This window comes from Epinephelus fuscoguttatus, linkage group LG3 (genome assembly GCF_011397635.1).
Source record: "Epinephelus fuscoguttatus linkage group LG3, E.fuscoguttatus.final_Chr_v1".
In the NCBI taxonomy this organism is placed as follows: Eukaryota; Metazoa; Chordata; class Actinopteri; order Perciformes; family Serranidae; genus Epinephelus; species Epinephelus fuscoguttatus.
The window spans coordinates 22092041-22117933 of record NC_064754.1 but is presented as its reverse complement, the minus strand read 5'-3'; the positions used below and the strand labels follow the sequence as shown (position 1 = coordinate 22117933).

Below are 25893 nucleotides of genomic sequence, written 5' to 3'. Positions count from 1 at the left end.
TTTTCTGTTCAGAGTAAAGCAATAAGAGCAGTAATGTCACTGCAGAAAATATTGTGGGACATTCAAGCAGCAAAACTAAAATCTGTACTTGTAAACTTGACAGAGGAAACAGGAAACTTTTAGCTTCTGAAATAATCTATGAAGTTATGCAGCTCCTTGTGCATGAATGTGCAACGTGTCTCTCTTGATGCAGCAGCCAGCAGCTCTGCTCTGCTCTCTGCTACGTTCACATTTAGAGAATGTACTCACTGTAATATTTTCCTCATTATTTATTTATTTCTTATTTCACCCATCTACACATCCTTGTGTCTGTAACAAGCAGAGTGTAAGTGGGTTGTGAACCCGCCTGTGTAGGCATGTCTTATTTTGTGAATAATTTGCCCAGGAAAATACTTCGCCATTCTTCCTTTCGCCAAGTTTGTTTTGGTCAATGGTGAAATGGATCTCCTCTGCCTCAAAATATCACTGTTGCACTGCGCTGTGCATCACTTTGCACTGGGTCTAAGATGTTGTCATAAGAGTCTAGAGTCATGCTAGCACCTGTGTGGTGATGTTGAGGTGGTATAATGTTCCCTATGTTAGCATGTTAGCACTAAACACATAGGACAGCTGAGGGTGGTATTTGGTATAAACTGAAGTTTTGAACATATTAATTTGACCTGATGATGGCACTAGAAGAAAAGCTAGACAATCATCAGAGTTGTTATAATTCATCCTGGGGGGGATCATGAATGTCTCAACAGAGTTTTGCGGCAATCAATCTAACATTTTCTACTCTACATATAGTCATGCTGCTAGCATGAGTAAAGGCAGATAATCTGTAGAGTGTCAGAAAAAATGCATAATTTAAGTTATCCAGTATTATTTGAGTAAAATGTAAACTGTATGAGTTCACTGCGTAATAAAATATGTGAGCAGTTTTACTCCAAACTGCCTTTAAAGTCAGTGTTTGAACAAACTGCACACAGTGCAAACAAGGTGAAGATTCTTCCAAGATGAGTCACTTTTACTGACAAAGAAGCAACAGTTAGATGATGAACTGTTTGATGATGATGAATTAATGATGCGTGTAAACATTGTGTGTGTTTTTCTCCACCTCCCTCCAGATCTGCCGAAGGTTAAATGGCATCAGGTTTACCAGCTGTAAAAGTGCCAAAGACCGGACATCCATGTCTGTCACATTAGAGCAGTGTGCTCTCCTACGTGATGAACACCAGCTCAGCAAGGATTTCTTCATCCGTGCTCTGGACTGTATGCGGAGGTAAGACACTGATAAAAGAAAGTATAAAACTTTTATGGGTGCAGGTTATTGTTCAAACCAGCCTCAATCATGCTGCATTTAAAAAAGACAGTGATCCAAATAACATGAAGGCACAGTTTTCTACTTTGATTCAGTAGTAGTGTAGATAGTTTCAGTTTTATTTCCTTAGATAAAATCTCAGAGATCTGTCTTTGAGATTTATGCCACCACGCCAAAGCTGTAGTTGCTCAAAGCAATGCAAACCATTTAACAACTTCAGCAACAACTGTTACTGAGGATAATCCACAGACCTTACTCCAAAATGTTTGAACTACTACTTTGTACAAAAGAAATAGCCCTGCATGGCTTCATTACAGCTAGATACTACTAGAGGCAAGTGATAAAAATTTGGTCGAACTTACCCTTTAGCCAATAATGGCAAAGATTTAGCAGTTGCACTCTGTAATCCTTAACCAGACATGTTACGATGAACATCTGGTTTACAGTAATAACCTGCACCCACAACACATTATTTAAGCAAAAGCTGAGTCCATTGAACACATCAGAGACATTTTGTCTACACCTTCTCCCATCTTATCACCGCTCGATGTGCCAGTATAAACATCATCATGTGTTCCCTCCACCATCACCACCTTCCCCTCACACATTCAAAGGCAACCATGCATGTTCCCATCAGTGCTGCAGGGACACTGCTGCCTTTAAAGTTTGTGTGTGCCAGCAGGGTAAACATCTACATCTGCATCTGTCTAAATCTGATAAGTTCTGACTTCAAAACTTTTTAAAGTGAAACTGAAATGCCTTTGGTAATGTCCTGCACAGTCCAGCTAATGGCAGCTATGTTAGATGAATAAGAGGATGGGACATTACATGACCAGAGACACACACATCAACTGACCACAACTCAATACACTCTACAACTAATGAGGGTCATCAACTGGTGTAAAATAGGCTTGGTAACGGAATAAGATCATCTTAAATCATACAGTTACATAATAAGGTAATAAGTTAATATAGTGAATACATAAAACTGATGTGATGGACATTGGACACAAACAAACACCTAAAACGCCTGATGACTCCGTACACAGAAACAAAAATCACTGTAGGCCAGCCTCTTCAAACACAAAGCCAAGACAAAAAATAATTAACACCAAAGAAATTTGACCATTTACCCCCTGCTGTCCTGCCTGCTAGACCTTTGCGAAATTACACACACATAAACATGTGGTATGTACATCAGTAGATTAGTTTCCTGTCTCTTCTAATACTGAGTTTATTTTCAAAAAGAACATTATGTTGTAAAAACAAAAAAAAAAAAAATACATTGCAAAGCACAGTAAGCAAGTGAAACCTAAAAGTCCCCCTCCACTCAAAACTGGGTTTTGTTTTGTTTTGTTTTGTGTTTTTCCCGTTAATTTCCCCGAAAATGTCTAATTTTGATTATACTGACTTGTATCTGTGCAAAGATTGTCACTAGAGAAGTGTTTTCACATTCTTCTCCTGAAGGGGGTGCTGTCTGTGCACCTCTCTGAAATCTGAGATTGAAACATAAAATGGGCACTTTAGATTAGATCTGACACTGATACAAAAGCCAATCGTTTTCTATTGCGTCAGAGTTATTACACAACTGGAAGAAGTGGAAGAAAGTTATTAATTTTAACCGAATTCCTTTTCTGGCAGAGAGCTCTCCAGGCAGACTTCTCCTGAAAGGCACCTATTACACGTAAAATTAGAATCTCAGCCAGACAGAATATATGTTTATACAAACTTTGGTACGACCTCTGGTATATCCTACGGAGACCTTGTGTCCTCATTAGAGGGCATCACATATTGGGTTTACTTGACCTTATACTTCACTCTACTTAACTTAGACCTGTTATTCTCAATCATGGACACTTTTTTTCTGCCACCTAGTGGTAGTAAGACCACAATACTCTATTCCATGTGCAAACAAGATGGCAGTCATCTCTGCCAAGTCAGTCTGCAGCCGAAACAGACAAAAAAGTGGACAAGGTCCAAAATCTGATCACAGTTTATGGTTGAAACTTGTTTATTTATGTTTATAGTTTTATATGGCAACAAATCAGACCAAATTTAGCAACAGCAACAAGCTAAGATACTGTGAATTAGAAGGTACCTGTTTGAAGACACTGGGACTTTATTGTTGACAATGTTTAATGTTTTATACTTAATGGGTCCTATTGATAGGAGAAATTAAAAATACATACCAAACAAAAGTTCAGACCTCAAGAGGATATAACCACATTATAACAACAAGAACACACTACAGTATGACAGCGTAGCTGCTAATAGTCTATGTTTGAGAACCATTAATGCTGTTTCTGCCACTGCCAGTTACAAGCTAACAAGCTAACAAACAACATAAACAATAAAAAATTTCAACAACACTTAACATTCTGACACTTATGCTAGTTGCTGATTTGGATGCACAGCAGACTCCTCAGCTGAGTCTGAGTCTGACTGAGGCTCAGTCTGGCTGAATCTCTCCAGTGTTTCCTTCAGTGCTAACATTAGCTGTTTTGATGTGCACCGCCCTTTGAGCGGTCACCTTAGCGCTAGTGTCACATCCAGACCAATCTCCACACTCTGTAATATTATATCTCCAGTGTGGTGGATGTCTGAGGGTTTATGGACACAAAAACATTGTTATAGTCAATAAATTCAATAAATAATTCTTCAATGAAACCAAATGTTTGATACATAAATAATGGCTTTGGTCGAGTTTGGTTAAAAAACATTAAAATCAATGATATATAGAAATCTTAACAGTTAAGTTCAATATTTAAAATGATCACTAACTGCTTAATGTTGTGACACGTTCATCAGATCTTCTCATATACGTTATGTGCACAATTAAATTGTAGAATATTGTTTATCCACTAATTGGCATCAATCTAGCCTTAAAAAGAAAGGATCCCAGAGAGTGTGTGTGTGTGTGTGTGTGTGTGTGTGTGTGTGTGTGTGTGTGTGTGTGTGTGTGTGTGTGTGTGTGTGTGTGTGTGTGTGTGTGTGTGTGTGTGTGTGTGTGTGTGTTTACAAAGCAGTGTTCTTATCAGATTTGATGTTTTTTGCATCCACAACTGTCACCAACAACTATTTATGCATTATTTGCCATAACAGTTACAGCTGCCGAGCATGTGACTAACCGCCGAGCACATTTGTGAGCATTATGTAGAACAGGGAAATTGCCACACAAAAATGTTTCTCTTAATTTATGTGTGACAGACTGTTATTATCACTTTGTGATGACTGAAAAATTTGAACACATGCCATACAGCTCCCGTAGGGGGTTAAAAAAAAACAGTGCAGCAGTAGATCAGTGTCGTACTGCAGGTGCTGCATTCAAACAGTAGCTCAGTGTTTGAAAACAGCACCTACAGTAATGCGTTATACTTCTAAGACGACTGTATTTGCCTCCTTAGCTTTGTATTTGTTCTGAATATGCGTGCTTTGGGTTTTCTCAACAGAGTTTTGGTGTGAGATCTGTGTTGAAGATTTAGAATAAAAGGATAAAAGTTGTAAAAGTACGCTCCAGTAATCTGCAGTGATATTTTCCAAGCACAATGAAGCGATCCACTTCGACCGTCTGTGTTGTATTTCCCCTCTGACACCAACACACTCATTGAGAACTGTGACCATTTTGAAACACATATGAAACAGGGAGTTCAGAGGTTCTCTGCCAGAAAAATTTTGAGCATCAGACACTTTATTTCCTGCATTCTGGTGAATGTTTCTGCACCAATTTATGGTGTAAATATCACTAGTTTTGTCCAAATAAACATCCTCTGCTATTTTCCTGTTTTTATTTGGTGGGACAAATGCACATTCTAAATACTGAGAGGGACGTGTACCTGCATTTCCCCCAAGACCCTTTTCCTGGAATGCAACACATTCTCACTCTGATCTCGTCACATATTAGCGTTTGGTCATGGACTTTCCACGTCCACATACAACATGCAAGGTACCCTTGGTGTGTTAGTTGTGGACTTTCTGGGACACCTTGTCAAGTTCTGCTTGTTACATGCATTGTCTTCTTTCAAAATACACTTCTGTTTTCACTGAAAAATTTAACATTTACATACAGTCTCTTTCAAAATAAACACATTATGTCGGTACAACACCACAAATTGATGTTTTTTTCCTTCAACAAAAAATGCATGTGGTTGGGTTTAGGCAACAAAAACACGTGGTTAGGTTTGGGAAAAACGAAAAGGGTTTGGTTTCAGAATCTTACGGGACATGAACACCACTCCCTCGGGTGGGAGTCTTTTTGGACCAATCTACCACCCGTCTAGCCCAACCCAGTTGGACTTTCAGCGCCTTAACTTTTGTCCTTGACCTCCCGCATTCCAGCGGCAACCAGCCGCGCATCACGCACACCTTTTTTGTTGGTTTCCGACACTGCAAGTCACTGCCCAAGCACCGGATTTCGACGACTTTGGAGTGAAGCAAAGTATTCCAGATGCCCCTCTTTCTCTAAAATCAGACATCAGGGGCATCTGATTATAGCTCAGTGTTTTTAGATTAATAAAACATTGCTGCAGTTGTTTGTGCGGTCAAGTTAAAAAAGACATTAACATCAGTGCATTTATCGCGAGACATTGGTCAGGTTTGTCGAATCAAACCTGTCTCGCTGGCAACGCCAGTGCTGTCGAATGAGTGACATATTTACTCTCCCGTTAATTGGTGAGTAAGCAATGTTTATACAACCGCGAGGTAAGACAACCACACAAACGTGACAACAGAAAGACGCTGATTTACTTCAGTTTTAACAGGTGGAAAGTTACATTTTGCGTCAATAAGATGTACAGCAGCTTCAGCAGGTATCTGAGGTAGCTGTGCTTGCTGTTGTCAAACGAAGCTGATACTTAGTGTCTCATATTCATCTGTTTGCTTGTTTTGAATAAAAACGAGGAAGGCTTTAATGTAGGTGATAAGACAGGCTAGACGGGTTGATTGTCTGGATTGGTATACTGTAGCTTCATGTGTGGGACAAATAAAAAGCATGGTGGACCTTCAACTGTGATATAACTGACCACAACATAATTTTACAAGCCGTGTTTTACTGTATGTAATATGACATTTGATGCCATGAAGTGACAGTCTGTACATGCAACAACAAACACAAATTCATTGCATACAGAGACAGTCTTCATGGCAGTGTATCCATCAAGTATTTGGCTTGACGGCATTTGCTTTGATGTTTGCTGTTTCTATCACTCCAGACTATGACTTACTAAAACCTTCAGGCATGCATATGCTTGTCTGTCTGTTCCCAGTTTCATTATCCACAAAGATCTGATAAATCATCATGAGTTTCTCACATGGGCCTTCTGCAGTTGTCCAAAGGTGCTGATTACCTTAAAGGAAGCCGTTTCACTCTGATGATATTTTCAGTACAAACAAAGTGTGAATGAAGTGAAATGCTATCCAAAGGAAATCGAAAACAAGTTCTCACGTTTCACAGAACCTGTTAAACAGCCACTGTAAACGTGATTCTTCCCCTACAGACTTAATTGAATGCATATCAGCTGGATCAGATGTAATGAAACATGTTCTACATAAAACTTTCACCATACAACTGCATGCCTCCCCCCTCAGTCCTCTGCCAACTCAGTCATTTCATTACATGGCTTACTGTGCAGCTTTTTGTGAGTCTCTTTCTCACATTTCTGCTCCGTCCATCACTGCCTGCTTGTCTGTGGCTGTGGCTCTCTAAGGCGAAGTCTGTACTAATGTCTCTTTGTCTGAGTGGGCCTTCTGGTACTAGCCTATATGGCCTCTCAAGTGATCGATCTATGCTAAAGGTCCCACTCAGACAGCATCTGGACTGTACTAACACCATGGTGTTTTGATTTGTCTCTGTTCATTCTGTTTCACTCTGATGGGTGCCCCTGCAGTCGACTGACCCAGGGAGACATTGGGCAGTGGGAGGACCCTGAGGCTGGCGCCGTGACAGAGAACAAACCAGCGTCACGACACTTTTACCCCATTGCCCTGCTGCTCGTTAGCTCGCACTTACTGGTTGTGTGGCTCATTTTAAGTCTTGTTTTTCTGCTTGCAAAATATCAATAAATTGCTGACAATGCCATCTCTACTCACTCCTTCTTCTGTGTTTGCTGGTTGTTCTTTCATGAGTGGTGGTAGTGTGGTTTGATTGGCTTTCTTGTTTAAGGGTAATTTAAGGGTAATTAGCACATGTGGTTCAATATCTACCTCAAGCTATGGGGTGTTAATCCCTGAGCAGCAGTGGATTGGAGGAGATTGATTTCAATCAGATGGTATAAAGTAAAATATAGCATTTACTCTTTTTCTGATTTACCAGGAATCATGTTTTACAAATTTTAAGTTAGTCCTAAATGTCTGACAAGAACAAACTCTCCTAAGACTAATGTTTCAGTTTTTTCTAATTGCTTGGCACTATCTTTTAAACTATCGGCTTTTTTTTTTTTTTTTTTTTTTAAAACTCTGCACACTAACCACAATCTTTCACACGTCTTCAGTGACTCCTTTTTTACATTTTAATGTCATTTATCATTGTTATAGGCCTAATGAATGCACCTGTGCTTCAAACATCTGTGGCCACAAACCTCAAGTGCGGTGACTGTTCTAAAATCTCCCTAGCTCCAAAAAAAAAAGTAAAAGTTTCAAATGAGAAGAGAGAATTTAATAGCATGTGGACAGCTTCATTTGCTTTCACTGCCAACTCTGCAGAGTTTAAGTTCCAAATAATCATAAACAGCCCACTGCAGAGTCGCCACCTTGAAATAAAACATATTAATGAATGCTCATTTAGACATATTAGTAATGTTGATTGGCTATTTTAGACTTAATAGGCTGTGTGTCCTTCATTTTAGGGTTCAAATATATTCTTTTGCTCAATATTTTTAAATATTATTTTGGTCAAAAGTGGCTCTTTGATAGTAAAGGTTGCCGACACCTGCCTTACACCAAAGCAGCAATGCATTATACATCTCTAGCAAAAGCAAACAATTCTTGCAAAACTCTTCAAACTCTTTGCGTCAATACAGAACACACAAACCATCATTTGAATAAACACACAAAGCACCAACTATAGATGAAAAGTATACATGAAAAACACTTTTAGCTTTTGCTTTTTCTTTGTGCAAGTTTGCTATAAAGTTTTCATAAACACACATGCACAGGTAACCACAAAGTACAGACATGTTCTCCAAATGTGACGCACCGTCAATACAGATAAGGAGAAAAGGTTTTCTCTTTTTTTCGTTTAAAATGTTCTCACTCTCCTTAAACAACCAAAACACAGCAGAAGGAAACAAATCATTTGTTGTAGGCAAAGAAAAAAAGGCTAAATCTCACCTTCTTTGTAAGTCTGGTCATAAGACTTTACCCACATCACATGTGATGTCGTGAGTGAGGCAGCACCTGTGTCAGTGTGGAAAGGCACTTGGCAAAATAGTGTAGCAATGAGAAACCAGTGTTAAACAACAGTTGACAATTTTGCCGTGACAAATGTTATCAGTCTCACATTGGTGCACAGGCACATAAACGGGTGGACCGCTTGGAAATAAGGAAAAAAATGCTATTTGATCATAATCCTGATTTTATCTCACTTAAAGAAACACATTTAAAACGCAATGAAGTCATTGACCTACAGGCTTATACCTGGTTTGGACACAACCGAACAATGCACATAAAGGCAGTTAAAGGATTTGAGGGAGTGGGTTTTCTAGTTTAGAACAAATTGAGTCATATAAAATCAAAGTAAAGGATAAATCTATGGAAGAGATACTTAACAGTTTACCCAGAAGTATGTGCATTCTGTTTGCCACATTTGGTAAATGCGCTGGCTACAAGTGTTAATTGTTCCAGAGACAGTGCTTCAAAAAATCCCCGTTAAGGCATTCAGATAAAACTGTAACATTAAGCTCAAACTACATATCGATATATACGTAAAGCCAATTCTGTCTCTCAGAGATCTTCTGTTTAAGTTCATGAAGCCTGGTATTGAACCATGTTTTTCTAAATGTCAACAACAATGTTCAATACTGTTGGACTTCCCTACTCAGTCTGTGTCACCTTGCATCAAACAAATTACTTCCTACTCAAAAAGTATTTTAAAAAAGACTTTGCTTAAACTGCTGGGCACTGCCGTTTTTGCAAATGTTATTCAAACAAGAATTAATTGTGCATTATGGGGATTACTTTCAGCTGTGGAATGAGATATTTGTGGCAGCAGGATGATGAATGTGGGACTGATGACAAACAAACCACAACGCCTGTGTGCATGTCACACAGTGCAACAACGGGGCTCAGCAATCTGTTTTCAATAGTTTTTTTCAAGCTCCACACCATGGGTGACCGGGCCTTTTCCTCTGCTGCTCCGAGGCGGTGGAACACCCTCCCTGACCACCTCAGGGCCTCACACACTACTGATGTTTTTAAACGAGACCTTTTTACAAAAGCATTCTGCTAAATGTCTTTTATAGGTTCTCCTTTTAACTATTTATTGTCTCTAATCATTTTTAGTAATTCTTAAATTGTATTAATTCTAACTGTTTTAATTTTTTTCTGCTCTGTAGCACTTTGAGATTGCTAAAATGTAAAGTGCAATACAAATAAAATCTATTATTATTATTATTATTTTTGGACGAGATTATCTCTGTGGCAAAGATTAATAAGCAACACTCAATTTGGATACACAAACAATACGTGTTTGTGTGATCAATTCAGTGTTGTTCTTGGCCTTTTCATGTGATTTGTATAAGAAATATACATATATTGCCAGCCTTATCTGTAAATTTCCATCATCGTGAAATACAGCTGACATGACTTTTTTAGTTAACTAGCAGAAGCTGATTGTGAAACTGATGAGTCAAGTTTCTTTTAGGATTTTATTGCTGAGAAGGGTATGGATGTGCTTGGTGGGAGTTAAACATGAGCCTGTTAATTTTCGACAATACAGCTAACATACAAATACATCACATTACAGTGTTGTGTTGCCAGCTGAGGAGGAGTGATGCACTTTTACTCTGTGTTATTGTGGCAGAGCTTATTTAATTTACTCAATTATAATTATTGTCAATCAGACCTTTGGTGCTTTTCTGTCTTTCCAACACACTTGTACTGATACCCGTCTTTCTTAAAGTTTGTTTTTGTCTCCGACTCCTTACTGCTCAATCACGATAACATTACTCATAATTATTTCATCATCATGTTCTCTGTATATCTGTGTGAGTGTAGCTCATGGAAGAATTAGCAGAGAAGTCAGTGCACTGCAGCTTAAGTAAACAACTAGATTTACCACTTTGATTGATGGAGCCTTTTTTCAAATGCTTAAAGCAATAAAACACTTGCAAATTGAGAAACACATTCACCAATCTGACACATATATAACCTAAAGAAGCACACTGTGTGAGTACAAAAAATACAAAGCAGCAAAAGTCTCAGGAAGACACTAAAAACTGACAGACAAGCTAGTAATTGGGATGAAGATAAATCATGCAATCGGGGTGGTGAAACTAAGATAAGCTTTTGCTCATTTGGCATCACCATTGTCGAGTGGTAAACAGATTGCATGTCTGAATTATGTGTCGTGTACATTTTGCAGTGTTTCTTTTTCTCTAAATGCAACGTATGTTGTGTCAAACAGCTTCATTCACTTGTTTTTTTTTTAGCTTGCAGTGCATCGAGTTTTCTCTCTGCCACTGTGGACTTCAATACAAAAACAAAAAGTTGGCAGGGTAAGACAAAACAAAAATTCCACTTCCAGGCCCCCAGATCATACAAAATAATTTCAGAAATCCCCCCAGATTGGTCTTTCAGAGCACGGTTAGTCATTCTAGTCAACATAGCTTGTAATGTTAATTATGTGTTGAGAACATGTCACAAATGACCTGAGGTGTTGGAAGCGTTATATTGGATTGCATTTTTTAATTATTTGGGTAGTAGTTTGTTTTGGTTTTTTTGTTATAGCTTCAGTGCTCTGCATCTCCCATACTGTTGTGGTGCAACATGGATCAAAATATTCAAATTAAACATGAAAGTTGTCACGTGGTTTGCACACATTGTACAGTGTGGTAGAACCCGTATTAGCTGTTACGTCTTACAGTAAATCGCTGCCCTGTGCAGCCAGAGACAGCTTCACTAACAGAGATTCACTTCCTTTTTTAAGGGTACATCAGTTACACTAAATCCTGGAGGGCAACACTTTGTTTCCTGTTTCTGGAAGTCTAACCGTGACTCTTGCCCCACACCAAAATATGCTTTCAGACAGCAGCATCATCTTTGATTTATGTCTGAAGCATTAGCAGACATGAGTTAATGCAGCGTCACTATGAGGTAGTAAAACCTGAATTAATGAGCCGCATCTTGGCTGACAGGTAGTTTTTTTTAGATTTATGTGATTACTATTTTTAAATCTAAAGGAGAACATTTATAAAATGTGCTCTTTCTCTCTCAGATATCTGAAGCATTCAAAAAAGGCTCCACTGTCACGTATTAAAATACAGCCGTTTCTACTGGCTAATTAAAGAGTCCTGTTGAAGGAAGGACATTATCATAGTTAAAACTGGCTCTGAGTATAAGTCTTTATCCCTGGCATTGACAGGTGCTGAAAACAAATAAACCATACAAAGACTGAATATTATAAATCTTACATCATGGCCCCTGAAAATTCTGGATTCTTATTGGTTGGAAGGTTCAACGGAGACAACTCTGACACAGGTGCTTGTTTGCAGTTCTAAACTATAGATCATGTTGCGATGGGATCACACCAGCCGTGACGCCAATCTCCAACTTTAAACAAATGTGGGCCAGGGGCATGAAGTGGGCCCCTTCCCCACTTCATGCCCCTCTACTTCCGGACCCCTTGCTCAGACCATACCCATCTTCAAGCTTGGCTTCATTGTGGTCTCAACTACACGCCTGTAAAGTTTTGTGACTGCGTCTTGCAAGTTGTGATGTTATTGTATTAACAAAAGGAAAGACAGACATATATATATATATATATATATATATATATATATATGTATATATATATATATATATATATATATATATATATATATATATATATATATATATATATACACCTGGCAAAGTACTCAAAACAGCCACTGTGATAGTTCCCACCACAACAGGTGTCTCTTTGCCATGTTGACACACACACACACACACACACACACACACACACACATACACAGACACACACACATAGATGAAGCCAACAGATAGCTCCACTGTTGTGGCTTTTAAAAATATACATCTGCTGCTCCGTGAGAACTGCGCAGGTTTCATTTTAAAAGGGTCTGATATTCACGTGAATCTGAACGTCCACATCAACTATTGGTCGGAGAGGGAGAGAAAGATGCGGTCAGGCTGGTAGCCTGGCAACGCCTGAAAGAAAAGCTCCAGGGTGAGAGGACCAGAGAGGAAATGGGACCAAAACTGAACAGCAAATAAAAAAGATGTGGAGAAGTCACAGGTAAGAGTGAGGGAAAGAGAGACACTTAAGTACTTAAATAATATAACATGTCTGTGTGTGAGAGGGAGAGCTAGCTACATAAAGTCGTCTCTGCTGGAAAGACAGATTTAATAATACTGTGTAGCAGAACTCTCTGCTCTTGTGAGTTGGGTGTGGTCACTGTTTGAGAGTGTATGTCTTTCTTGGTTTTAAAACTCCCGGATGCAAATTTGTGTTTCTCTGAGTAGCAAAGGCATGACCTGCCCTACTCTGCCATAGGTGGGATTTGTACTTGTGTGACAGACTGTACGCCGTTGTGAACATTTATACTAGTGCGGTGGTGTGTCTGTGTCACTCTGCAGTTACACCTCCAAAACACTAGTCAGCGGCGGGGTCTTTGTGAAGAGCTGTAAAGTTTAGTTGATTCAAAACACACATTAAACACACATTTAACATGGCTTAATAGAGACAGTTTCAAACACAAGTACACAAATTGGCTACTCTGACTCTGATTGGCTTACCATTGGTACCCTAACCATTCTAAATCCTATTGCTGCTAACCAACCCAACCAATGACAGCAATGAGCACGAGCCAATCAGAGGGATAAATATGTCGAGTCATGCCTCAGCTATCCCAGGAAGCGCAAATACGCCTCCTGAAGCAGCATTTTGAACCCTTCCTGTTAAGTTAGACGTTACCTGGCAGCGCAGACAGCAGATATTCTGAGGCTCAGGAGCTAGCTAACAATGTTTCATGATGTTTAAAACAGAAAAGCAAGATCGTAATCAATTGTATGTTTAAAGTAAAGACTGCTGTTTTATTTTTAAATTTGTTTATACAGTATATGGCAATTTGTTGGCAAATGTCTGTGGCACTGTAGAAGCAGTACTATACACTTCAAGTTTGTATGTTGAACAGTTTGTTGGGCATTACCCATCAACACTGCACGTCTCAGAAGAACTGAGCTGGCAACAAACATGTGCTTAAGGTCTCTGCTGCAAATCAGACACACCTAGAATGTGAGGAAATATGTCAGCATCGGGTGTAGCTTTTTTTTAACTTTTTTTTTTTTTTTCCACTTCTTGCAACTCAAACAGTCATTTCAAGAATTCCCAGGCTGTTTTTCACAGCTGTGCTTATGTGGCTTACAGGCAAACAATAAATTAAAATAAACCTTTGTAGCTTGAAGTATTCATTTTGAAATAAAACAGTTAGGAAAAGGGAATGTTGGACAAAAAAGGCTAAAATAAAAAAGGTGAAGGTTGGGGGGGGAGTGCATGTGTGTGTATGCAGAGGCATGATGTTTGTATAGAGTCAGGTGGGGGAGATAAAGACATATATATACTGTAAGATATGTAGGCGGATTTCAGTTACCTCACTATGTTAGTCTGGAGATAGCAGGGCCCCGTCTTTTAATAAATATTTCTTTTAGGAGTCTCAAGGAATACATTACCTGTTCCATCTGTTCCATTTCCCATGCCTTCTCAGTCTACAGTACATATTTTATGTCAGGGGTCAGGGTTTAACCACTTAAATTAATGCATTTAAGTGCTGCTGTTGTCAAATGCTGTTGCCCTGCAGTGTTAGACCTAATACTGCTATCCTTGAGATTTTGGACAAATATTTTCTTAAGTGCCTCAAAAATCTCTCCAAAATGTACTTAACTTACTGAATTTCCAAAATATGTGGGTATGGTTATGCAGTTTGTGCACCACAGTTTATCAGGTTTTGCCTTGTGCCATAGATTGTACCAAAAATTTGAGAAAACAGTCTCACCCCAAGGCCCAATCAGTTAAAAAAAAAAAAGTATCATCAAACAAAATGGTTTGACACCTGAACCATACCAAACTGTAGTTGTGAAATATATTCACATGGGGTTTGGAAGAAGTTGTGAGTAGCAGCAGGAGCTTTCTTATTAAGAGAGCGTCACAGAGATGTGATTATATAATTCATGGAGGATATACAGAAAATTAGTCTACATATGACGTTACATAATACGTTATGGAACAAGACAGTTACCATGGATATAACTGTAAGCTCCTTGTTTATACTACACCAGCAAGACAGTCGTAAAATACATTAAAGGGATAGTGCACCCAAAAATGAAAATTCAGCCATTATCTACTCACCCATATGCCGATGGAGGCTCAGGTGAAGTTTTAGAGACTTCAGGAGATCCAAGGGGAGAGGGGCTAGCAACACAGCTCCACCTAATGGAGGCTTACGGCGCCCCAGATTCAAACGTCCAAAAACACATAATTGAAACCACAAAGTATCTCCATACTGCTCATCTGTAGCGATCCAAGTGTCCTGAAGCCCAGACATAAAAAGTTGTTTGGAAAAACGTCATTTGAACTCTGTTTTTAGCCTCATTGTAGCCTGTAGCTCTAACTGCCTCTCTGTGCTCCGCGCTCTCATGTGCACACGAGACCAGCAAAAGCACATGAACAACTTTTTATGTCTGGGCTTCAGGACACTTGGATCACTACAGACGAGCAGTATGGAGATATTTTGTGGTTTCAGTTATGTGTTTTTGGACGTTTGATTCTGGGGCGCCATAAGCCTCCATTAGGTGGAGTTGTGTTGCTAGCCCCTCTCCCCTGGGATCTCCGCAAGTGTTGTGAGGACTCTAAAACTTCACCTGAGCCTCCCTCGGCATATGGGTGAGTAGATAATGGCTGAATTTTCATTTTTGGGTGCACTATCCCTTTAAGTGTCATTCACGTATTTTGTTTTTGTTTGAAGCATATTAAACAACTACATACTTAATTCAATAGGAAGTCATCCTGTGTTTTATGTTTTGTGTCTGTCATTACAAACATAATTTAAAAACTCATTCATGTTCACTTTTTTCTTTCTTTCTTTCTTTCTTTCTTTTCCTCCCTCCATCCTCTCCGTCCTCTTTATTTTATCACCAGAGAGGGATGTCGCATTGAGAATGTTCAAAAGAATATTAGAGCCAGGAAATACGCCTTCAACATGTTGCAGCTGATGGCCTTTCCCAAGTGCTACCGACCACCGGAGGGGACGTATGGCAAAGTTGACTCTTGAGGCCGTAAGCCGTGTACTGTAAAACAAAAGCTTCAAATGTAAAAATGTTTTATTGTTCGTAACCAAAACAAAAAAAGTGCTGGATTTTATATTTTGCTGATGGTTGTTTAGTTTTTGGTTGCTCTGTTTTCTTTATATGTTATGATGTGGTTATGTATTATTCCATTCCCAAGCTGGATTTGCCAACATGTTATGTGTAAAATTGATGCACTTTTCATTGTTGCCTTGTTTATTTTTCATGACCTGAGCAGTGATAAACAGTAACAGTGTAACTGTGGTCACACCATAGTGTGTGGGTCATCTCTGTGTGTGGCTGCACAGTACGTTAATGATCTGTTTTAAGACTTCAAGCAGTGCATTTGTATGACTGAAGAATACGTAGTATTAACTTAAAGGTCCAATACCAGCTTGGTCTGAACTGTTTCAGAGGTGATGACACATAAGAAAGCTCCACCCACTGACTGATTATCTTAAAAAGCTTTAAACAGTTATTGGACTTTTGAGTTGAGACTGTTTTTGTTAAAGCAGTGCGTCACCCACAAAATGACCATTTGTATATTAATAAGTCACGCAGTGTTACCCTGAATTTGAGAAAGAACTTTTTGTGCATGGCTTGACAGAAAACGGTGAACATATTGATTTACTGACTGATTGAGGACCACGTTTAACAGCAGCAAAACTATATTAAAACATCCGTTTACAAACTCGCACACAACTTGTGCAGTATAATCCAAGTCTCATTTATCCAGTCATATGCTCAGTACTTCCCAAACACATGCAGGTTCGCTTGAAAAAACAACCTTAGTATCAGAGTCTGGCTTTGAAGAGAGCATAGATAAGTTTCTTATCTAAGAGTTCAGTTTGAAATATTTATTTATTTTATTTAAATAAATGATGTTTAAGCGAAAGTGCAAGTGTTTGGAAAGTACTGAGCATATGACTAGACAAATGAGACTTGGATTATACTGCACAAGTTGTGTGAGAATTTGTAAACTGATGTTTTGATATAGTTTTGCTGACGTTAAAGGTGGTCCACAATCATTTAATAAATCAATATGTTCACTGTTTTCTGTGGAGTCATTCAAGACAAAGTTTTCTTAATGAATTCAAGGTAACACGGCTGACTAACTAATACACAAATGGTCATTTTTTGGGTGGGTTGCAGTCCAGAAGTGGGTCTTGGGTCCATCCTGAACGCAAGTGACTCGCAAACATGTCAAGTTTGCAAACATCACACTTTATTTTTAAGTGCAGTGAATTTCCGGTACAGAGCTTTTATTTTAAAGTGCTGTTTCCTGCTGTAAAGTGAGGAGTAACGCACAGCTTCGTGACAGAGACAGCATACTAGCTCGACAACATGGCCAAACACAAGTATGATGCTGAATATATTAAACTGTGTGGACCTTGAACTAATGACTAAGGAGAAATCTGGACCCTGTGGCTGGACCAGTTGGGAACCACTGCTCTACAGGATTTCATCCATTCCCGCAGTTCTTGAACAACTGATCTGCAAATTATTATAGCATCACATATTCAGGTCTAAACTTTGCCTGTTTTTTATTTCTTGACTTTTGCATATGTATTTTCATTCATGTGTAATAACAAAGCAGTATTTCAACCTGTTTCCTAACTCATCCCACTTTCTTAATGGTTGCACCTGAGCTTTTTCCATAATATTTTTATATCTTGAGGTACAGGCCAGCGAAACCACATGAGGCACAAGAGGAAGTCAGATCAGGATGAGGGCCATCGTTTCTGAATGCTATGTGTCAAATTCAATTATTTATTTTTGTATTTTTAAGTGATTTTATATTCTAAGGGTTGCTGCCTTGGACTTTAATGCATGTTTGAAATGTATTTGTTGTGTTATACTGTACATTGGATATTTACAATTGTCTATTTGAAATTAAATAAAACAATGAATTGAGGTGGATATTTGTGATTGTCAAAAGTCAAACGTCTGATGAAGAGCCTGACGCTTGAAACGTTACTCACCTCAATAAATTTCGACTGAGCATTGGAGCCCTGCAGTGTGCGACCTGTTTGATTTCTCTGTTATTTGTGATTGTATAATGATGGACGTGTAATGTTTTGCAGACTGTTTTCATTTAATTTCATGGGGGGGTGTTTGTTGTGGTTTGTATTTTGCTGCTTTTATTTTGATAGTATGTTCCGGGTGTGTGTGGTTGCTTGGGTAACTTGACTTTTGTTCCTCTGGAGGCACCCTTCCCACCTGCTGCGTCGAGGAGTGATTGGACTCACCTGTTTCTGCTTTGCCAATCAAGCCGCCTACTTTAAGCCTGCTGAGACACTCCTCGACGCCAGAGTATACAGAGAACCTCCGTGGTATCAGCTTGGCTCCCGTTTGGTAACATTGTGAACTTTCTCTTGTGCATTTTGATGAGTATTTGTAACTGTGTCTCTCCTCCGTCTTTTCCAGTGCCTCCCGTGCCCTCACAGCCCAGCACTCTCTGGACGTCTTTTGTGTTTTTTGATGGACTCTGGCAGTTTTGATTTTTTTGTGGATTCACCTGCCCTTTGTGCAATAAATCATTGTTAATACCTGCTCCGTTTCCGCACCTGGGTTCCCTTTCTGCACCACACGTCAGTGTTTAATTGAGCAGTTAAATGAGTCATAATATAATCCATATGTTGCATTAAAAACATTGACAACTTGCAAGATATATTCAAGTTAAGTACTCAAAGAGATCATTTTTGTGTGTGTGGTTAAAATGAGAAACCTTTAAAAATGTATGTTCAATTAAAACCCTTAGATACCAAACACTACACTTGCCCAAATATGATACCAAAAAATTGTATTTTCAGTATCAAATACTTGACTTGCTTTCTCCTTCAACAGCAGCTGCAGTCAACCTTCATTCACAGAAATAACTTTAGATTCCAGTGGTGACCCCGAGGTCAAGGCAAAAGAAAAAAAAATCATGGTACATGTTTAAAAAAAAAAAAAAAAAATCAAAAATTGCACCTGAAGCATAACTCTCTCCTCTGCTCCTCATCTGTATGCTCAGTATGTTTAAGTAGTCCTCCCTCAACCAGTAAATCACCCTCACTTCTGGCAGAGCATCGCAGCTAAGTGAAGCGGGTACACAGAAGGAAGTGTGTTTAGCTGTGCTGCAGGAAAAGAGCCAGGAAAGAGCCAGGAGCCAGTGTGGTAAACACTGAACATACTCCGACAAAAGACAGGTGGATTATGCTGCAGAGGCCGTTTAGATTTGATGCTTGTTTTACAGATTATCGGATCACATTACAGTTAGCGTACTCTCAACATGATGAGCAGGATGTTCAGTCTTGTTTTAATCATGTTTTAATCTGTGTTTAAGTTTATTTTAGTCATTTTCCAACCTGTACAACTCAAATACACGAGAAAAATAATAATAACAATAAGTAATCATTACTTTTGAAGCAGTTACAAACCAATGCTGACCGAAAAGGTGTTGGCTGAAGCCTCAACTTACTGCACCTACCCTTTTTACATTAATTGTTTTGTACCTGTTTCTATCAGGCGACACGGTGATGCAGTGGTTAACACTGCCGTCTCACAGCAAGAGGCTGCCTGGCTTGAACCCATGGTGGGAGAGCCCTTCGGTGTAGAGTTTGCATGTTCTCCTGGTGCCAGCGTGGATTTTCTCCGGGTACTCCAGCTTCCTCCCACAGTCCAAAGACATGCAGGTTAATTGGTGACTCTAAATTGGCCATAGGTGTGAATGTGAATGTGAATGGTTGTCTGTCTCTGTGTGTCAGCCCTGTGATAGTCTGGCGACCTGTCCAGTTTGTACCCCGCCTCTCGTCCAATGTCAGCTGGGATAGGCTCCATCCCTACTGACTGTAATTTTGAACACCTTCTGTGCACAGTCTGGAAGCAGCTTACTTTTTTACTTATACATTCAGTTTTATAGTTCACAGAAATCTCTTAAATTGAGAGCATGTGAATTAATAATTTTACCAGTTTTAACAGCTGCTGAACTTCGGACCTGGGCCTGACCCAACTAGAGGCCACATTTTTCTTTATTTCATCAATTACTGTTGTGTTCAGCAGGTGAATACAATTCATTGACCACGCTCTGTCTCTTCTTTCCCACTGGGCAATAGTAGTAAACAGTTGGCACAGTCAGAGGGAGAGAAGAGAAATGTTTTTAAATAACCAAACCTGAACCCAACCAATCCAAGCCCAAAGACATACCCAAAAAATCAGCCTAAACCCAAACTGAAACCTGATACTGTGTCTGAACCTGTCAGGTTTCTGTCTGGCAGTAGAACTTTAGAATAAAGAGCTGATTTCCCATTATGGGTTCACTGTTGCCAAGCTCAGTTTCAATCTGATGTCATTATCAGTGTTATCCAATGACTCATATTCATCACTGTTGGAATTTTATTTGGAAAGGCCTCTGACGTGGTCTGTTTACAGGAGCTCTTGGATGAATACACAAACAGAGGAATATAAAAATAGTTATGAAGCAGAACCATTGCTATTAATAAATACACTTTTCATGCTACAAGAAGTTAAAATATCCTTTGTCCTTTCTGAAAATTAAACTGTACATGCAGGTAATAACAGCATGCTGCTTTCATTTTGTGCAGATGTCTGATATCTTAGCTTCATCACAGACCTGGACTTCCTCCAGAGTAATTTCAAAAGTGGTTTTGTCGTACTTTTATTTCATTTCTCGAGTGTCAAATTCCAAACAGAGCATCATATAATGACACCAGTGAAGAGCACAGGATCATCATAAATTTCACAGCTTTTTATACCCACTTAAAGGTGCCCTTTGACCTCGAGTAGCACTATGGAGCAATTCACTTGTACAAGCGGCTCACCATTTTGTTTATATCAGGCATGAGGACGCACATATTTGTGTTTAACATTTCTGTTAAACAAGAGTTTAAAAGGCAGTGAAGAGGAAGACTGCTAGCAAACGAACATGAATGTAACATATACACTGTTTTTTTTGGGGGGGGGGGGGGGGTTATGAGGAAAGGAATGTGCTCAGCATGTTTGCTTAACCTCAAGGATACACAATGCACTTTGGTTAGTGTGGCTGCATTCAGACCAATTTCAGCCTTGCAATGCTTCCTTATTCTTTTGAATGAGGTCAGTCTGTCAACGTTTTGGCTTCTCTAAAATAACTAGCCCAGTTGATAAAGGAAATATTGGCATTGTGTGTTTCTGAAAATCAAGAATACGTCACATTTGCACATTTCATGCAGGTCATATTTCTGATGTGGCATAGTTTATGAGCTGACTTTGTCATCAGAAGGGATGGTGGATGCCATGGGACCTAGGCAAGAAGCCTGTCCAGCTGCAGATCACAGTTTAAGACCCAACAAACAACAAAACAGGTTGTGTTTTAGCAACCCGTCACTGTTTTTCCATCGTGGATAGTGCTACGAAAAGTGGTAGTTGTTTTACTGAGACATTGTGCAACCAAAACCAGATATTTTAAACCAAAACGCAACCACAGTGTTGTTAAAATATAAAGTTGCAAGGTATCTGGTACATAATAATGTGCAAATGTACCATATCTGTGGCTAGCAAAAACATACAATGCCAACATTTTTTCGACGATTGGTTAAAAAAAAGCACAGGGTCCCCAATCATCTCACATGACGCTGTATTGGCCAATAAATACATCCAAGCACACATTCTTGGAGGACTATTTTTGAAACATGAACTTGATATTTCTACCTCATGACTGCTGGATGAAAGATACAATTATTGCCACCATGATAACCTTCAAGAGTTGTAAAATCCCATGCATTTAGGTATCTGATAAGCCTTCAAACTCAGATCTATTACTCATCCTGGTATGATAGCATTATAATTTCAGATCATGCTTTGGTTTCATTTATCCTGAACATGCCCCAGTCTTTGAATTACTCCCCAAGATGGCGTCTCCAGACATTTTGGCTTAGGGATCCAAAATTTATAGAGTTTATTGGAACACAAATTGATTATTATTTTGAAAATAATACAAATCAGACATCAGCTGCTATACGATGGGAGGCCTTTAAGGCCTCCCATCGTATAGCATCGTATAGCTGAGGAGCCAGATGATAAGCTTCACAAGCTTTAAACACAAGCAGTGTAGATTGGAGATGGAACAACTGGAAAAAAAGATAAAGGATACTGAAACAAACTACTTTGCAAATCCTTCTCAACACTTATTTTTGGAACTTAATGAGCTAAGAGCTAAATACAATGTTTTATCTACAAATAAGGCAACTAAAAACTTGATGAAACTGAAGCAGTCATATTATGAACAGGATGAGAAAGCTAGTACGCTCCTAGCTTGGCGTATTAAACAGATGCAAACTGAAAGAGCAATAAATACAGTACAAACAGATGAAGGCTTGGTAACTAGTGACCCTAAAGAAATTAATAAGACTTTTTCAAGCTTCTATGAAAATTTATACCGTTCGGATTATTCAACCTCAGCTTTTCAAAAACAAAAGGAATTTCTTGATTTATTAGACTCTCAGGCTGCTCTAGAGCTTGACCTAGAGGCCGAAGAATTGTCTGCGACTATAGGTAGCATGAAGGGGGGAAAAACCCCTGGACCAGACAGGATCCCCATCGAGATATATAAAACCTTTAGAACTAAACTAATACCACCTCTCCTCAAGATGTATCGTGAGTCTTTAGATAGCAGATCCCTTCCTCCTTCTCTCAATACAGCAGTAATTACTTTGTTGTTGAAGCCAGGGAAGACAGCCACTCTCTGTGGATCTTACAGACCAATTTCACTGCTTAATAATGATCTCAAAATTCTTTGTCAAGTATTGGCTAGACGGCTTGAACTGAGTTTGCCGGAAATAGTTCACTCTGACCAGAATGGCTTTGTGCAGGGAAGGCAGGGCTTTCACAATATCCGTAGAGTACTTAATATAGTGTTTAATAAATCTGACTGTACGGACACTGCCATTCTGTCATTGGATGCCGAGAAGGCCTTTGACAGGCTGGAGTGGCTGTATTTATTTGAGACTCTGCAAAGGTTTGGTATAGAGGGGAAATTTCTTGGCTGGATTCGACTTCTTTATGCTGCTCCAAAGGCTGTAGTTGTAACAAATGGATTATTTTCAACACCTTTTGAACTGCACCGGGGGACAAGACAGGGTTGCCCCGTCGCCCCTGTTATTTACCCTTGCTATTGAGCCACTTGCTATGGCGATTCGAAAAAACACCAACCTGAATGGAATAAAGATAGGAGATATTGAGATATAGGAGATATTGAACATCGCATAGCTTTATATGCAGATGATGTAATTCTGTTTTGTTCTAACTTAAAACAGACTCTACCTACTTTACTTTCTCTCATAAACACTTTTGGGGTCTTTGCAGGTTACAAAATAAATAGCACCAAATCAGTAATATTATTTATGAATGAAAATGAGAGACTCAACCCTCCAATTCATACTCCTTTTTTGGTTTCATTGAAAGGCTTTGTGTATTTGGGTGTGAAGATCACTCCTACCATTGACAAAATTGTCCCAATGAACTACAATCCCTTAACAGATAGAGTTACAGAGCTCATAAACGGGTGGACAAGATTACCTATGTCTATGATCGGGCGCATCAATGTTCTGAAAATGTCAATTTTACCTAAGTATTTGTATCTTTTCCAATCTATTCCACTTGCTCCCCCACTTTCTTTTTTCCGGTCACTTGAAAAGCTCTTCTCCTCCTTCATTTGGAACAACAGGCGTCCCAGGCTTAGGCTCACATTGTTATATCTACCATACGATAGAGGTGGATTACAGCTACCAAATCTTATGTGGTATTATTGGGCAGCTCAAATCAGAGCAGGAATATTTTATTTTGTGAAGGACCATCCCCCAGCTTGGGTTTCAATAGAATCTCACTCAATTAATATTCCTTTGAATTTGTATATATATTCAGCCAACAAAAACAAATTAATCAAACAGACCAAAAACCCCTTCCTCAGAAATACAGTAATGATTTGGCACAGTGCTTTGGTATACTTGGGAGAGACTTCCAAGTTATCACAGTTTTCTCCTATCTTTGGTAATGATGAGTTTCAGCCTGCAAGAGTAGACAGCGGGTTTAAAACTTGGGCATCTCAAGATGTAGCTAAAACAGCTGACCTCTTTAAAGACAATCATACTTTCATGTCTTTCAAAGAACTTAAGGCCACGTATGGAATACCCTCAAAACACTTCTTTAAATATCTTCACTTGAGAAGTTTCGTACTGGCAAGGCAGTGTAATAGTTTGAAACTTCCCCGACTGTCTGCTCTTGAAGACTTTTCGATGAGATTTTCAGACTCCAAGGGGCAGGTGTCCTTTCTTTATAATTTGTTTGTAAGTAAATCCAAAGAGTCAGCACAAAACATAATACAATCATGGAGATCCGATTTGCAAGAAAATCTAACAGAGGAAGAATGGGCCAGAGCTTGTTTAACAGCTCAAACTCAAACTGTGAATACAAACTCTAAATTACTACAATACAAATGGATAAGTAGACAGTATATAACCTCAAGTAAGCTGCACCTTTTTAACCCAAATATCCCAGATACTTGCATTAAATGTAAGCAACAAAAAGGTTCTTTATTCCATTGCATGTGGGAATGCCTTCTGATACTCTCTTTTTGGAAAAAAGTATTGAACCTGGCCAGTTGAATCATTGAAAAAAAAGTACCTCTCAAACCAAAGTTATGTTTACTGAATATCTACCCGGACAACATTGTGACCTCCAAAAATGAAAAATCCTTACTCAATATTTGTTTTCTGGAAGCTAAAAGATGTATAGCCTGTTCATGGATGAAGGAAGGGATAAACCTTGTACTACTTTGCAATGGTTAACAGGGATATCTTTCTACTTGGCTTTAGAAAAGATAAGCTACACCTCGAAAAATAAGCTTGACAAGTTTTGGAAAATCTGGAAGGTTTTCTGTAATTTCCTTGAGAAAAATGATATTGAAGTAGATGGCTGGAATGATGAGCTGAACTGAAGATTTATCTATCATTTCATTTTAGCTTGATTTAGTATACATATTTAGACTTTTACATACATGTACTGTACATGTATCTGTGTGTGTATATATATTAATAGACATATGCATCTATTTTATTTACTTATTTTTCATTTATTTATCTTTCTACCACCATGATTCTTACACATGCAATGATATTTTGTTTTGTGGTTAAAAGTGTACATATTTGTTTATTTATTTATTTATTTTTTCCTCCAGTTATTTATTTATTAATTTTATTTTCATCATCATTATTATTATTATTATTATTATTATTGTTGCTGTTTTCTTGTATGTGCTTTCTTGTTCTATGTTGTTCACCATTTGTAAATTAACAAAATGTGCAATAAACACATGTTAAAAAAAAAAAAAAAAAAAAAAGATCTATTACTCATACGGGCCTCTTTGGATCATATTTCATGTCTCATCGGTATCTGACACAACACGCCCACACCAGCACAGCTGCACACATTTTTTTTTAATGCAGGGCTGTTTTCAGTATGAATGCCTATGAACAAACCTTAAAGGGCAGCTTTAACAAACACTTAATATATAAAAGAAATACAATGAAAGACATAGTTACATTATATTATTTACTGAAGTGAGGAACTGTTTTGGATATACTGGAGTCCATCAGGAATATACTGTATAATAGGTGTTACATTTAGTAGTGTTTAGCAGTGAGCTTAACCCTATGGGCCCTAGGCGTTTTTGGGGGGTATTTTTACTGCCTTTACTTTTAAGCTCATATCACAGTCATTATAAAGGCTACATACACATGCTATATCTTGGGTTGTTTTTTTTTAGTTTTTTTTTTTTTTCAGGACAATCTGGGCTATCCAGATTTGCCATCATTACATGTCCTTCTATGTGCCTGTATTTTATATTAAATTTTATATCAATGAAAAAAAAATTCTTACATTTTTACATGTATCTCACCATAGCAAGTTGGAAGTAGACATATTCTGCTATATATGAAGAGGGGAGACTCTCTGGAATCTGGCAATATAAGAACTATGATGTCATTCTGTGACAAACGTGGTTTGTGCCAGGCGGACATAATTGCCAGTATTTTTTCATTATTGCAAGAAATTCCACTGACTCA

At 38.6% G+C, this 25893-nt stretch overlaps 1 protein-coding gene across 7 annotated transcripts in view; it reads left to right on the top strand.

Moving 5' to 3' along the window:
- The window catches only part of inpp4b (inositol polyphosphate-4-phosphatase type II B), a 311501-nt gene extending 295037 nt beyond the window's left edge, over positions 1-16464 (top strand). For 6 of the 7 annotated variants that reach the window (XM_049567159.1, XM_049567186.1, XM_049567177.1 and 3 more), the window contains 2 exons: positions 1107-1261; positions 7183-7366. In XM_049567159.1, coding sequence (XP_049423116.1) covers positions 1107-1261; positions 7183-7357 — 330 coding nt within the window. In that variant the 3' untranslated portion in view covers positions 7358-7366. Of the gene's footprint in view, positions 1-1106; positions 1262-7182; positions 7367-15647 lie in introns of those variants that run through there. The other variant, XM_049567168.1, reaches the window with a different exon arrangement.
- The last annotated feature ends 9429 nt before the right edge of the window (positions 16465-25893 follow it).